At 43.3% G+C, this 15,348-nt stretch overlaps 1 protein-coding gene across 7 annotated transcripts in view; it reads left to right on the forward strand.

The window, feature by feature from the left end:
• Positions 1-15,348, forward strand: part of Cacna1e (calcium channel, voltage-dependent, R type, alpha 1E subunit) — a 468,116-nt gene that overhangs the window by 304,029 nt on the left and 148,739 nt on the right. For all 7 annotated transcript variants that reach the window (XM_005374993.2, XM_013521375.1, XM_013521398.1 and 4 more), the window contains one exon: positions 15,140-15,243. In XM_005374993.2, coding sequence (XP_005375050.1) covers positions 15,140-15,243 — 104 coding nt within the window. The remainder of the gene's footprint in view (positions 1-15,139; positions 15,244-15,348) is intronic.

A 15,348-nucleotide genomic window follows, 5' to 3' on the forward strand; every position in this document is an offset into this window, starting at 1 on the left:
AGCAGAAAAATTAAGTAATTTACCTAAGATCACAAATTGTTACATGGTAGGCTCTTGGTGGTAATCTTCACAGAACTGTCCCATGATGGACTTACCACCCACTGTACAAATTGAGAAACTGAAGTCCTGAGGGATTAAATGATTTGCCCAGCGTCATAGAACTAGGAAGAGGTGAGGCCAGGGTTTTCCTACTAGGCTTTAGTGTCTCACAGAGATTATCTTCCCAGGGAGAGACACTCTGTTCTTACTGGAGGAGGTTCACAGGGCTAGGGTAATTTACAGCCTATCACTTCTCTCCTTTCCATGTTGTGGACAGAATTATGTCCATTGTTGTAAGTTAATGAACATAGTCTTTGCAGTCAGGCAAACATAGGCTTGAATTCTACCTCTTCATTTTGCCATTTGTGTGCTACTTGAGTGGGAGCTCAGTTTTCTCATCTGTGAAATGGGGGTATTGATGACTTCCTTGGGTCAATACAAGGATTAAAAGAAATCAGGTATGAGAAATCTCAGGACATTCTCTCTGCTCTTCCTCCACCTGCCTAAAAAAGGTTCAAGCCTGCATGAAAATCTTCTGAAGTTGGATACTGTGAACATAGCCATGGTTTTTTGATTCGGCTTTTCCTTATTTGCTTCCTTCTCTCAAAGTCTTCTGTGAAGTTTGTTCAGAATCCTTATCCTAGCCTGTTAGTTTAATCATAACACAATTTTCTTCTTAGAAGCAAACACACCAATAGGAATTTTATCTTACTTCTAGTGCCTAATTAGCTATGAACTCACTTTTACTAAGTTTTCTTTCCACTGAATGTATGGAGCGTTGAGTGTTTTGCTTATTGTTGCCATATCTTGTCTTTATTGGGAAGCCAATTAGATGTATGTTTGCCTGGTGGGTGCCCTGGAAACTCCAACCATTTTCACAATGGGTGGTAACAATCTTTTGAGCCTTCTGTTCCTCATTAGCCGTGGAGGTGGGAGCCTCTGTTCTTCCATGAGCCCATGGCCCCCACTGTGTATGTGAGTTCCGCCTCTCATGCACCTTCTCCATGTGGGTCTCCTCACTAGGGTACTGGCAAAACTCTTCCTTGGTCTCTGAACCTTGTGTGTCTTGTGGGTCTCCCTGCTGCTTCTAATCCTGCAGCCCAAATGGGCTCCCTCTTTCCTCTTAAACTAGTCATTCTTTCCAGCAGTAAGTCCCAAGGACAGCCATGCCACGCTAGCTGTGCTGAGGACAGACTCTGGTGCATCTGTGCTGGCTCTCAGCCAGGCTGAACAGCTCTCTGCACCCCTTGCATGAAGCAGTGGCCTTTCTAGGAACCTAGTCAGAGCCAGTACCTAGGTGGGAAGATCCTCCCTGAAGCTTTCAATTCACCAAAGCTTAAATCCTCTGCAGGGCTCAGGCCTCAGCATAGGTGCCTGATACCTGGTCACCTTAGAGAGGAGCAATGGGAAGGGCTGCACCCGTTTCTATGGCAGCACCCAGCTGAGATCATGAACCCATTTCATTTGTAGGCAATTGTGAGGTAAATCAATCTCCTCTCACCCACTCTTCTCCCTCCCCACAGCCTTCTGTCATCTTTCCTCCTCCCCACTCAACTCCAGGCTTTCTCCTTTCTCAAATCACTTTGTTCGTCTTTTCTTTATTTTCACTCTTGGGTACATATGTGTAGTAACTGAGGCTACTCCCAAGGCTACCCCTCCACCCCCTTAGATCAATAGTAATGTTAGTAGGTATCTCTTGAATAGGCTTGTCTTTGTTCATTTGTGCTGCTATAACAATACCACAGAATGTGTAAAGAATGAAAATTTACTTCTCACAGTTCTAGAGGCTTAGAAGTCCAAGGTCAGGATGCTGGCATGTGGGGAGAGTCCAACCTGTGTCACTGAGCTATCACCTTGAGTACTGCATCACCCACAAGGGAGGAATGCTGTGTCCCTGAGTGACTGAAGATACAAGGTTGGGGGATGGAGTGGAATCTCTCTTTTCATAGAGCCATTTTATGACAACATCGATCCATGAGGCTCTGCCCTTATGACCTAAACGCCTCCCAAAAGGCCCTGCCTCCCAACACTGTTGCACTGGGATTAAGTTTCCAGTGCATGAATTTTGGAGAACACATGTAGACCACAGCAGTCTTGCTAAAATGCAGATTGCTCAGCTGCACGCAGAGTTCTGATCTGGAAGCTGCCTTGGGACCCAAGAACATGCATTTTCAGCAAGGTCAAGCATGATGCTCCTGCTTCAGGCTCAGGGGCCATGCTCTGAGAACATGTGCTCAAGGCTGTGTTGCCTAGTGGTAGCTGGCATATTCTTTTACATTTTGATTTTCAAACGGTTGGATTTATCCATTCATATGGCAGATGTTTAGTGAATACCTATTCAGTGTCAAACTCTGTTTGGTACTTGCTATCCTGGGAAACACAACACCCTGTCCTCCAGGAGTTCAGAGCTTTGTATCGAAGATAGACAGTAAATAAATATTATATGCTGTGATAAATATTATAATCTACAAATAATAACAGAGTTTAAGAAATAGGCAATAGTCTCCCTATTTATAGCAAGTATTTAGGTGAGATGAATATAATTAATGGTGATTCATTCATTCACTGTTTTTCTTTGCCAAGGGTGGACTATAGAGAACTGAGCTTAACCTATTGAAACAATAATAATAAAATTTAATATTTGTGGAGCATTTACTATGTTTCAGATACTGTACTAAGTGTAGAGTGTGTTGGTTAAGAATGCTGAGGTCAGATGGCCTGGGTTGTAGTCCTGCCCTGTCAACCTCATGCAACCTCAGCCAACCAAATAACTCATTTCTACCTCAGTTTGCTAATCAGAAAAACAGGTTATAAAAGCAGTAGTATCTACTTCCAAGGACTGTTGTGATTACAATAAAAGTTTGCTAATGTAGGCAAATTATACATAATAATTGCTGCAAAAAATGTTGACTCTTGTTACCAGTATATTTTGACCTGATGCTAGATATCACAGAACAGACCTTGAGCAATTTTTATCATCTAGATGAAGTAAATCTCTGGATTTAGCTAAGATGATGGAAGAGGGGACTTGGTTTGACTGTTGCCTACAGGACTCCAGAATGGTCCCGGAAAGCCTCTGGAGTGCTAGTCAGAAGAAGGAGCTCTTGCTGGGTACTGAGATGGGGTATAAGCAAGGCCATGGACAGTGGCTGGAATTTTGACAGTAAATAATTGGAAGTGAGGTGGGGTGGGTGGATTGTTAGGAGTGACTCTGAAAAATGTTCCAGCAAAGGCAGCACCCCTGGTTGACCTCACTGAGGAGGACTGAGCCTTTGTGCTGGGAAGTGAGAATGTCAAGCTTAGCCTTGGCCAGCCTGGCATTGTAGAGAATGGGGTCACCTTCCCTGAAGGGTGCTCTCTGCCTCACCCATCCCCTTAGGGTCCAAATACCAGAGAATTGCTGTTGTTTCTTCCTAGTACCTTCAGGCATAGAGGCTGTGCCTTCTGCTGCCTCTCCAAGGGGCTGTCTCTCTCCCCTCTTTGAGAGCCCCGCCCCTATCCCTGAGAACTGCCCATTATCCAGAAATCAGGGAGAGTTCCTCTGGTCCTTGCCTGGGGCCCATCAGGACCTGCAGTCCACATTCACAAGACTGTTGGGCCAACTCTGTCTTTTTTCCCTCTGGGACATGGCTTCACAGAAGCTGCTAAGATAGCTGTAAGAAAAACCAGAGTCTGCAGTCTGGTTTTAATCCTTTCTTAAGTTCATCAGAGATAAGAGTGATAGAACCTTTCTCTTAGGAGAGGATTAGGAGTCACTCTTTGTGGCCAGATATACTTGGGCAGAGCTCATTAAGTGATGATCCCTGATAAACCCCCTCTAATTATCTTCTTGTTCTTAGATGGGGTGGGAGGAACAGGGAAATTTCTAGGCATTTAATTAACTCTTTGAGAATTCTTTCTCATCACCTTTTCTCCCCCATCCCCCCGCTTCCTTTTTGCTTGTCAGATTTAATCAGAGCTATATATTCAATTTATTAACTTATTTATGCACCTAACAAAACCCTTACTGAGTGCTGAATTGGGGTCTGGGGCAGTATCACAGACAATCAATCCTGTGCCTTGTCCTAGGGTGATGTTCAGGCTTATAGAAAGGACACACATGGCAGTCCTAGGGATGGCAGTGCAGAGTTAAATGGTGGGATTAAATGCAGGGAGCCAGGATATGATGACCTCTGGGAAGATTTCCGAGTGAAAATATTATAGTTAGGATCGAGAATGTTCCACGAAAGTCTTGGTTGCCAGCTGATGAGCTTGTAGACAATGATCAGATCATGAGGATGCTGACCTTGTCAGTGGATTGCTCACTAATGAGTTCATAGCTGAAAATGCTATAAGGAAGTGGGGCCTGATTTAAAGGAGTTGCTCATGAGGGTGTGATCTTAAGGACTAAACTGTACCCCCAACTCCTTTTTTGCTGCTTCCTGGCTGCCATAAGGTGAACAGCTTTCTTCTGTCATGCCCTTTCCCCATATTTCTACCTTACCACAGGCCTAAACACTATGGAGCCAGCAGACCATGGACTGAGACTGTGAGCCAAGATAAACCTTTCTTCCTTTAAATTGGTTTTCTCAGGTATTTCATCATAGAGACAAAAAGCTGACCATTGCAGAAGTAAGCTGAGGCTTTTGGATGAAAAAGCGAGGAAGGCATTCTAGGCAGTAGGGACAGCATGAGCAAAGCTCAGAGATAGAAAAGATGGCATAGCAGGGAATTGCAGGGAATTATGGGCATGTGACTCTGTATTTTGTGCAGCATGTGTGTGAGAGAGATAAGCCAGGCTGGTTAGACCAGGATCCGGCACACTAGGGATTTGGCTAGGACCATCGCTGCAGAGTGGTAAGCCAAGAAGGAACAGGCAAGATATGTTGGTTATAAATGACAACTCTTTCCTGTTCTGAAAACTAAAGCCAACTGTGACTAGAAATATCTTGTCCCACTTTGCAAGTTCTCCCTGGCAATACAATGGCTGTTCTACAACTAGCCAGGGAACTGGTTGTGAGAATCTTCCAACCTTAACAGACATTGAGATCAGAGAAGAAACTACAGAGTTAGGATGCAGACATCAAAGGAACTTCCAGGTCTAAATCACAGGAAAATATTTAGGTAAAGATGTCTTAATCGGGTCTTAGTATTTCCACAATGAGGTCTGACTGGGTGCCTGTTGAACCTTCAGTCCACAGCTTACCTGTGTGTTTGTAGAACTCGCCCATCATTACTGATCTTAACACATTCTACCTGAGTGAACAGGACGGAAAACTATGAAGAAGGCTGCTATGTGGCTTAGTGGTAGAGCACTCGCCCAGCGTACATGTGGCCCTGGGTTCAATCCCCAGAACTACCAAATTAGAAAAAAATAGTATATTTACACAGAAAACTGCAAAGAATGGTAAAAATAAAAAGGGATTTTTTTCAGATTAGGGCCACAATGAGCATTATTATTTTATTTTCTGTATTCCGGTTCAAACTTATTGTGCCTCAAACCAATGGGAATGCTCAGTTGGAATGAGCTTTGTGTGTCTTGGGGAATGAAAAGAAGCCAGATGAATCTCAGGGAGGGTAGCAGCAGGTGAGCAAGACAGTGTCATTCAAGGGATGGGTAAAGAGAAGGGGGTTGGGAATTGGTGGAATTGAAATCTGAGAGAGCCCAAGAGAGAAGGGAAAAAACAAAGTAAGGAGTTGAAATGGAAGGGGGCTCCACATATATTATCTGATATAGGTACCTACTCAAAGAAGGACCCTCTCCGCAGCATTCCTAACAAATGGTCACCTAGCATGGGGTGTCCTATAAACAGTAGTTGTACGGCACTGGGGAAGGTGGATGTGGCCCCTCACAAGAGAAAGTGGCCAGCTTCTGAGGACTCTGACTGCTGCTAAGTTCTTCTAGTGGCCCTGAGAGGTGAAGGGAGTGATATCTAATGCACCTATAGCTCAGTGTGCTGTAGGGAACTGGACCAGGAGGGCCACCCTGGAGAACCTCACCCATGTCCTTTCATGCCTAAGGTGATAAAAAGGCATTAAGACTGGGTGTTTCATTATCACCACATTGCTGTCAATGAAATTTACTGAGAATGGTTTCCAGAGATGCTGTTTTGGGTTCTGGAGAAAAAACAATTGTAAGACATGGATTTTTGCTTTCAAGCTGTTCTTATTGAGGAGCAGGAGGGCTTCCTGTGGTCACAAAATAAGTGAAACTGACTGTCCTGAGGCTTCTTCAGGAAACTCACTGGGCTAACCAACCTTGCAAAAAATCTGAAACACAATCATTAATTAAAACAGAGATACTCAATGATAAATTAATTCACCTTCTGCTCAGAATCTGTTAAAGAGGGAAGAATAAAAGCCAAGAAAAATGTATGTCTGAAGCTTTTCTGAGTGTCTGTTCTCATATGCTATGCTGAATATTTGAGTTAGCTAAGGGTACTTGCTGCACGTCAACAGAGATGCCATTTTATGGGGGATGTATTTATTTCCCAAGAAAGAAACTCATATAAGTCTGTGAAGCATAAGAATGCCAGTAGATTTATAATCTTCTATTAGTCAACAACATTATTGACAATCTCCTGTTTGCAGAGTAATATCCGAGGCATTGGTAGAGTGAACACAGAAAAAAAGATGCAGTTCTGTCTTAGAGAAACATTTACCCCTAATAGGAAAGGAGGACCAATATGTAAAAGAAACAGAACACGTATAAAAAAGGTCTGTAAATAAGTGTAAATAAATGCCTACGTGCAGCCTTTATTGTTCTATTTTCTAGTATATTAATTTGTGCTCATAATTTAGCTTTCTTATGGATATTGAAGCCTTTTAGGACTATTTGTTTTCTCGTTGATCTTGTGTACAGTACAACCTCAAAGGGGTTGAATGAATATGTGTATTCCTATGAAGTGTTATCATCCCTGTTTTTGTCTCCTTGGAATGGCTTATTGTGTTGATTGGGCAATCAACATACTCAAGTCCAGGTAAAAGTACATTCGCAGAAAGCCGTACATGACATCTCTATCTTCATGCCTTCTTTCTTTAAATTTCACTATTGACAGGCATGATTTCAGTGGTCTTAACGTTCAGACAGAATGTCTTAATCATGGTTTTAAACTTGATGTAGCTTCCAAATGAAATCATGAGGCTAATTACACACAAAATAACTAGAGACAACAGAGCTATATATAATCAAGTACCAAACAGAGTAGGTAGACCAGAAGGACTTTGCATAGTGGGTTGGAAGTCAGAAGTCCTGCATTACGGTTCTGCTTCTGTAACCAATTAGTGGAGTACCTTTTAGTTACTTAGATTTGAATCTTTGTTGCTAATCCATAAAATCTTTTGTGTAAGATGCTATGATTCTGTCCAACCCTGCAAAATGATGCAAGTTAGGGGGCTCATATCAGATTGAATAGGAAATTATGACTGTCTCACGAGGGGAGTGGAAACCACTGGCAAAATGGTAAGTGATGGTAGACAGACAGATTGATCCCTGATGACCATAGGACAGGGATGAGAACCCAGCAAGGGACTGATTGAAGACCTCTCACCTGGTATCACCCAGTATATTCCTTCTGGAGCAGGAGGGACACTGCACAGAGTATTCACAGTAGACAATACATCAAGTCCACGCATATTTTGCCCCTTCTGAGACTTGCCTCCCCACTCCTTCTGAGTCTTTGTGGTGCTTAACCCTGTTTGAAAAGTGCAGCAGGTCTTTTGTTAGCAAACCCTGTGGTGGGGATTGAGGTGCTGTCGCTGTTCACTGCAGGAATATTCTCTGTTAACTCCCGCTTGAATTTACCTCTTTGGTCATTCCACATAGAGTGACGATGGTGGGTGGTATCAGAAAAATACATTGAACCGAGCAGCAACACGTTTGCCTTTTCCTGGAGCAAAACTGCATCCTAGCCTGGAAAGCTGAGGGCAGGCCAGCTGCCTCTGTTGGCTGTGCAATGGCCTTGCAAAGGTCTGTCCCCCAGAAACCTGAGGAGACTGTGTTTATAGGCCTGACTGCAGTGGTCCTAACCTTCAGAGAAAACGTCTTTGCAGAGGAGCATCTTTTAAATTTTCCTTGATAATCTTTGTTTCTTAAATAAAGCAATTTTAGTTATTGCATAACACTGTAAAGTCTAGAAAATTATAAGGTTAAAAAAATTCACATTAACTGGTCCTCTCATTTTATCACCATTGTTTTTTCAACCATTTTCTAAAAAATAATTTTTTTTTGAAATCTACATAGGCCTATTTAAATTTCTTTTAGAAAAAGTAGTCCTTTTAACAGATATTTTCAAGTATGCACAAATGGAGAAATAATATAATACAGAACCCTACTGTAACTGAAATCCAACTTCAAAAGTTACTAGAAGACTTCTGTAAAGGATCTATTGAAAACCCATTCCTTCTGGGCTTCTAGACCAGAATGCAGAAAGAGGAGAGGACAGGATAAACATCATATGACATCAGTATTAGAATTATTAGAACATAACCAAAAGTAAATGTAAGCAGAACATGGCCAAGAGCTGCATGGGTTTTGTGGCTCTCACTCAAATAGACTTGAGCATGGAAGCCTCTGGTTGATAGTTCCCCTCGAATTGTCTTTCTAAGAGTGTGGATGGATTTTCACTGACACCTCTGTACCTGTCTGTCCAGCATTCATAGCAATGGCCATCCACACATGAGATAGAAGCCATGTTTGTCCATGAACTGGAGCTTGACTCCATGGCCAGGGGTTCCTGACCTTAGTATTACTACCATCATCTCACCACTTGCAGATGGGGAGGAGAGTACCATCTTTTTCTGCTATTCCTCTTTGCCTACCTGGTTCTTCTAGACTTTTCCATTGAAGAAAGAAGAGGGGAAAGATGAATAGAGGAAGGATAAGTGTCCAAATAGTTTCTCCTCAATGTCCATTAAGATCTGGAGTAAGGCACTGCTGTAACTTCAGTGACAGTCTCTCATAATCCAGGCCCTTGGGGAGGACGTGACTTTACCAAGTCTAAGGGACCTGAAGCAACCAAACTGTCTGGGGAGCCTTCATTACTTTCACAGTCCCCTGGCTAAGCCAGATGCTGCATTGGAGCTTGCTTGTGTGGGGAGACTTAGCACTGTTATTAAATATGCTCAGGCATCTGAGACATAGTAATGCCTGGCCTCCTGGGTCTGGCAGGCTGAGCCTCCTGGTTGGGTGGCAGCAGGTGCTTCTGCTCCCTTGGAGCTTTCAATCTTTACTCTTTCTACCTGCTCACCCAGCCATCTTTTTTTTTTTTTTAAATAAAATCTTAGACATCTTAAGGTTTTTATAATTTCATAAATAGTTCTCTTGATGACTGCAGTTATAAAAGGTGTTCAGTAGTATTCACCGTAATGGTGAGTTTTCTGATTGGCCTGTAGTCTTCAGTAAGTGTAGGAAGTTATTGTATGAAATGTCTGTCAAACCAGTAAGACTGTATTGATGCATCCATCATTCTCAGGATTGTTGGTTACCTGGGCATATTTACCCCCAAGTATCCTTGCTTCCTTGTGTTACAAGGCTCAACTCATTCACCTTTACCTCGATCACTGTATCCAAAGTTGTACATAGTGGCGATGAAGGATTCTTTTTCACACCAAGTATTGGCAGGCAAAAGGTGGCTTTCAGTTCATGGGCCTTCTTGAAACACAAATTTATGGGACAAAATAATGACATTTCAGCTGAGATTCAGAATCTAAGTTATTTGGTGTGGGAAATGAGCTGTCATGCTTGGTGCTGGAAGCAAGTGGGAGTCAGGAGTGGGCAAGTCAGCTCGTGAGGTACAGGATGGCCATGAGGTTCCTGCATGGCCGTGCAGGAAGGTGTGGAGGAATTGTATCTCTCCTAGTTTCTACCCTCTCTTTCCCGCTTCACTGATCTCTGAATATCCCTGTCAATGGCAGTGACCAGCAAGGGCTTAGGCAGATGTCTTTGCTGAAATGAATGGCCTGGCCTTTTTGGTAGCTCAGGGTGGCCATACCAGTAGGCTTCCAAGATGAGTTCTCTGTTAATTAGTAAAGTCCATTCTCTCCTTGAGATGAACATTTGGCACCAGCAGTTCTTAACCAGAAGCTTTTCCCATGTCCACCTGTTACCTCTTTCCCTCAGGACATTTGGAAATTCTGGGGACATTTTTGATCGTCATAACTGGAAGAGTCATCTTAAGATGAACTGGGTAGAAGCCAGGGATGCTGTGAATAGGTAGCACAGGGAAGTGCCACCATTACAAAGAAATATCTGGCCCCAAATAGCAGTTATGCCATGATTAAAGAAACCCTGCTATAAGCTGGCCAGGATTTTGTAGCCCCTGCCGCCTCCAGCATGGGAGGCAAGTGAGCCCCAAGAGACCCTTTATTTCTGAACAGACCCTGGAATCAGTGTTTTCCTTCCTTCCAGCCCTCACATACTCAGCCTACCTGGTGAGAGATGCTCTGTGATGGGGGTTCCTGTACAAGGGGCCTTTGACGTGTTTTTCACAGATCCCTATGGAACACTGGTAGAGACTGTGAGGCCTAGCCCGGCCCTCACAGCCTCAGGCCAAGGGAACCATGGAGCCCCTTCTTCTTGCTCTATACCTCCTCATCTTTTTCTCTGATCTTGCTCCTCTCACCCCACCTCTCATCATCTTTTCTCCCACCCCACCCCCGAAGATTAATGTGATAATTGCCATGTGTGCCTGTTTACACAGGGAGTGGGTGAGCTCACCACCCTCAATCAGGCAGGTTCCCAAAGAAACGTGTTCCCACGGTGTCAGGACTGGTACCCGCTGAGCACTCCTGTGCAGGTGGGCTGCCACCCCCAGACTGCTTTCTCTGTCTGTCATCTCCTTGCCTTGTGCATGTTTGCATGTGTGTGCCACTCAGGAAAGATCCAGGTGAGAAGGAGGAAGAACAGCCAGACTGCCAGTCTAGGAGAAGGTGTTGTAGACAGGAGGGCCATCAGCACCCTGAATAAGAAGACACTAACTCAACGAAAGCACTTCTCTGTAATACCTGACACCTGGTAGGTATTGCTAGTCAGGGTGTGACAGAGACAGGGAACCAATAGGACATAGGAGAGGGGAGTTATTAAAGGAATTGGGACACGTGATCACAGAGGCTGAGAAGTATCATAACAGACTGTCTGCAAGCTGGAGAACCAGAGAAGACAGTAGTTTGGCTCAGTCTAAATCTAGAGCCTCTGAGCTAGGCGAGCTGATGGTGTATTCCTTGGTCCAAGCCAAGTTGCAAGAGGCCTCTGTTAAGCCACCAGTGCAAGTCTCAGAGTTCAAGTTCAGTTCAGACCTGGAGTTCTGATATCCAAAGGCAAGAGAAGAGTGTCCTACTTGGGGCAGGGGGTCAGGAGGAGAGCGTGAGAAGGCACATGAGTACAAGTCTCCTTAGCTCCTTTCACTGTCTTTTCGAGGCCCATCCAATTGGAAGTTATTTGAGGGCAGATCTTCTCCACTAGGTCCCAATCACAAGCCAATCTTCCCTAGAAATACAAACACAACCAGAGTCTGTGCTTGACTAGTCACCTAGGCATCTCTCAATTCAAAGTTTATACCCAGAGCCAACGGTGGCAGTAGGTGTTCAGTGGACAGGGAAGAAGGAAAAGGCCACAGCACCCTGGGCAGCATTCTTTGCTGGGAGAGGCCAAGTTTACACTGAGCTGCTCCAAGGTAAAGGCTGGGTGGTAAAGGTGCCCCATGAGACTCTCCTGGGTCTAGAATCAGCAGAACATGTTTTGGAAGCTGCAGTCTCCTCCCCCAGGATCTTACAGGGGAAAGTAGACTGTCATCCAACGTGGAAGCGGCTTGTGAGCCTTATGACTCTGTCGTGGACGCAGTGAAGAAAGAATGAAAGAAACAGATTCTTCTGTCTCCCAAAGTGCCCTCCCTTCTTCCTCTTGCTGTGGGACAGACACTGGGAAAACAGCCACAACTCTAAGGCTGCCCTGGCATCGCTCTTCTGACTCCCATTTTGCATGGTGTCAGGATGCTTGCTGCATTCAGAGTTGTTGATTGCTGCTTTTTTAAACCTCAAAAGACACTTTAGTAGATGTCACTCCTACCCTGGACAGTTTTAAGGTTTTAATAATGATGAATCAGAAGGGAATGGAACCTTTAATTAGCATCAGAAAGGACCTTGCCTTTCAAATAAGAGATGCCTGAAGTCCTTTGTTTGCCCACTTCCTGCTCAGGGATGTCCCCTGGTCCTGAAGGAGGCAGGACAAGCACAGGAGGGAAGAGGAAGCCACCTGGTTCATCAGGGTGGGAGCAGAAGAGCTGAAAGGAAGGTGGAGGGAGGGTGCAAGGTGTGCAGCGGGGTGCGGCAAGTCTATTAAAAGGCTGGTGAGTAATCTCAGGGAGCTGTCAAGCTGCATTCTCCAGAGGAACCTTTTAAGCTGTCAGTCATCTTTAACAACCCCTAGTGTATGGTGCTGCTGAGGCTGGTGTCTTTCTGGCTTTTTTTTTCTTTTTCTCTTCCTCTTTTTTCATCTAAGAGGACCTGGTGGTGTGGTGGATGATATTTGCAGCAATTTAGAAGAACTTTCAGACTTGGAGAGGTTATACTAGAACGAATGTGTACTAGTTTATTATTAACAAGAGAAACATCTTCTTAAAAATGTGGCTATTTATTGATTAGTTAAGCCTTTCTGTATGCCAAACCCATTGTCAGGTGCTATATATATGATATATAAAAGTAAGAAGACAGTTAAGGTTCCTGCCTTAATATAGTTAAAGCAAACAGAAAATATCCTCATAAAACAGGGACTAAAAAAGACTGTTCAGATTAGTATTTATAGAGGAGTTGGGAAACATATTCCAGGCTTCCAGTCAGTGAAGGGAACCCTTTTATCTCTGTTTTACAGACTGTATTCCCTGATGCATTAATGGATTTTCTTTGAAAAAGAGGATTCCACAATCAGGGAATTTAAGAAATGATGTAAACAAAGTAAATACCCTCCCCCTCACAGCACACATATAGGTCTTCTTACAGGCTTGAGAACACATATAGCTTGCTATTTCCCATGTTCTTCCAATTACTGAAGCCCATTTTCCACAAAATACATTCATCTATTACAGATCATAGCAAGAAAAGAACATAATTCTGAACTTATTCACTGTACAGAAGCCCTTGCAAAGAATCATCCGTGTGATGCTGCTCTGTGCTATCCTCAAACCATAATAGCTCAGTTACTCGTGAGAGCAGAGATACCTCAGAGGTCATCATCACATGGCTGCCATTGTTGATATGACTTCATGTTTACGGGCGACTGAGTCTCAGCCTGATACAAGGTGTGGACTTAGGCTTTGCTGCCAAAGAATGATAAGAGGATTGACCAGGCCAGAAAGTTGATGACACCTATTGATGTGGAACCCACCAGCAAATTATTGGAGCTAACCCATCATTACAGACTTCTTGATTTATTGTCATGAGTAAAGGTAAAAGTAGCTATATAAGGATCATTCAGTTTGCCTTTATGCCCATAGCCCATGTCTTCACTATTAAAAAAGCAGCTTCCTATGTCCATTATAGCCACTGTGCCTCTTAGCACCCAGTTCTTCCATGTTTTTCTTCTGATAATCAAAAAACTGTCTACGATGTCTTGTTCATGTCTTCCTACTTGCATTTAACTGTCCAGGGCTGATAGAACCAAAGAGCTGGATCATAGACACTGAAAACGGCAGGTCTTTGCCTTTGACCCACTCAAACTAGAAAGTGTTTTATCATTTGTTAATTTTAATTTTAAATCTGCTTCAGTTGTAATCCTGTCTCTCTAAGGAGTGCAATGGCAAAACGAAAGACACAAGTTTGCTGAAAGGAGTTTGCGTTACAAGCTCTTCTGCCTGGAAAACTCTACAGTACAGTGGTAGCTGTCATGATCAATGGGCAACTAAACTCTGTGGACTGACATATTTGAATGGGAAGTAGAGAGAAAATGAGACAATTTGGGAGAAAAAATATATAAATATAAATCCACAGGAGGCATAAGGACAATGAATCAAACTATTTTTTCAAAGCTTAGTAGCAAGTGGGAGAAAAAGATATCAACTGAAGGGATGAAGAGACACTTTACCATAAAAATTCTGAGTTCTGATCTTAATTTTACTAAGTTAGCCTATCAGTTTTAGGTATGATGTCTCACCTTCATGGCCTTGATTCCCTAATGAATTGGGCCTAAAATGTTTGTTGTGAGTTTCAAGTGGGTGTCAAAGTTTATGTGTGAGGGACAGGGCGGGGTTGGAAGTGATTTCAGTTCAGAAAAACAATTTTAAGAGAGTAAGGGAAAGAGAGTCAAGGCAGAGCTTGAGAAGAACCCTTAACTGAGAAGCACACACATTAGAACTTTCAGCCTACTCATTTGCTCTGTTTCAAGGATCTAGTAAGACATCCTGCCAAGTGTTGCTGCATTGGGTAAGTTGTATAGTGTAATTCTTCCTCAATTCCCAATCACTCAAGGGCTTTGCATCCATTTTGAGACACCAGAATCCAGAGTATAGTTTCTATCCCTTTTTCACTGTACTGTGTTAACACTAGAGAGAAAGAGACAGACAGAGAGAGACACAGAGACACAGAGAGAGAGACACACACACACACACACACACACACACACACACACAGACAGAGAGAGCGAGAGAGAGAGAGAGAGAGAGAGAGAGAGAGAGAGATCAAGTGACCACTCTTCAAATGTAGGTTTATTCCTTATTCCATCCAGAACCTTCCTGGCAAGGTCTGGTCCAGGTTTTATGGTGATGCAAGAAGAAAACTTAGACCTCAGGTCAAAGGCTGAAAAAGGTATGAAAACTTTAATTGTTTTCTAAGCAGCAAGCACTATAATAAAACCAGTTAGTGTTTGCATGGTCTTGGAAAAGTATCTGGTTTTTCTACCTTTAGTTTTCTCATCCATTAAGTGAGGATGTTAAATTATTCCCACTCAGGTTACTATGGAGAAGCTGATGAAATGTCTTGACTATGTTCATAGCAAAATATGAGTTAACCTGCAGTAAAAACCAAGTTGGGGTGGGTGCAGTAATGTGTAACTTTCACCGTGTATATTACATCATCTTGTGTGTGAAGGAATATATGGCTTTAAGTACTAAGGAACCATTTTTCTTTCTTTCAGACCAATGATGCCTTAGGAGCCACCTGGAATTGGCTGTACTTCATCCCCCTGATCATCATTGGATCCTTCTTTGTTTTGAACCTAGTCCTCGGAGTCCTTTCTGGGTAAGCCAGACGTTTCTCTTTTTCACCAGTTCGAAATTAATGCCTCCCAAATAATGACAGATTTAACCTCTGTTTAGAAGATACTTACTGAGCAGTCCCTTTGTG

Source organism: Chinchilla lanigera, unplaced genomic scaffold (genome assembly GCF_000276665.1).
Source record: "Chinchilla lanigera isolate Chin_1 unplaced genomic scaffold, ChiLan1.0 scaffold00005, whole genome shotgun sequence".
NCBI lineage: Eukaryota > Metazoa > Chordata > Mammalia > Rodentia > Chinchillidae > Chinchilla > Chinchilla lanigera.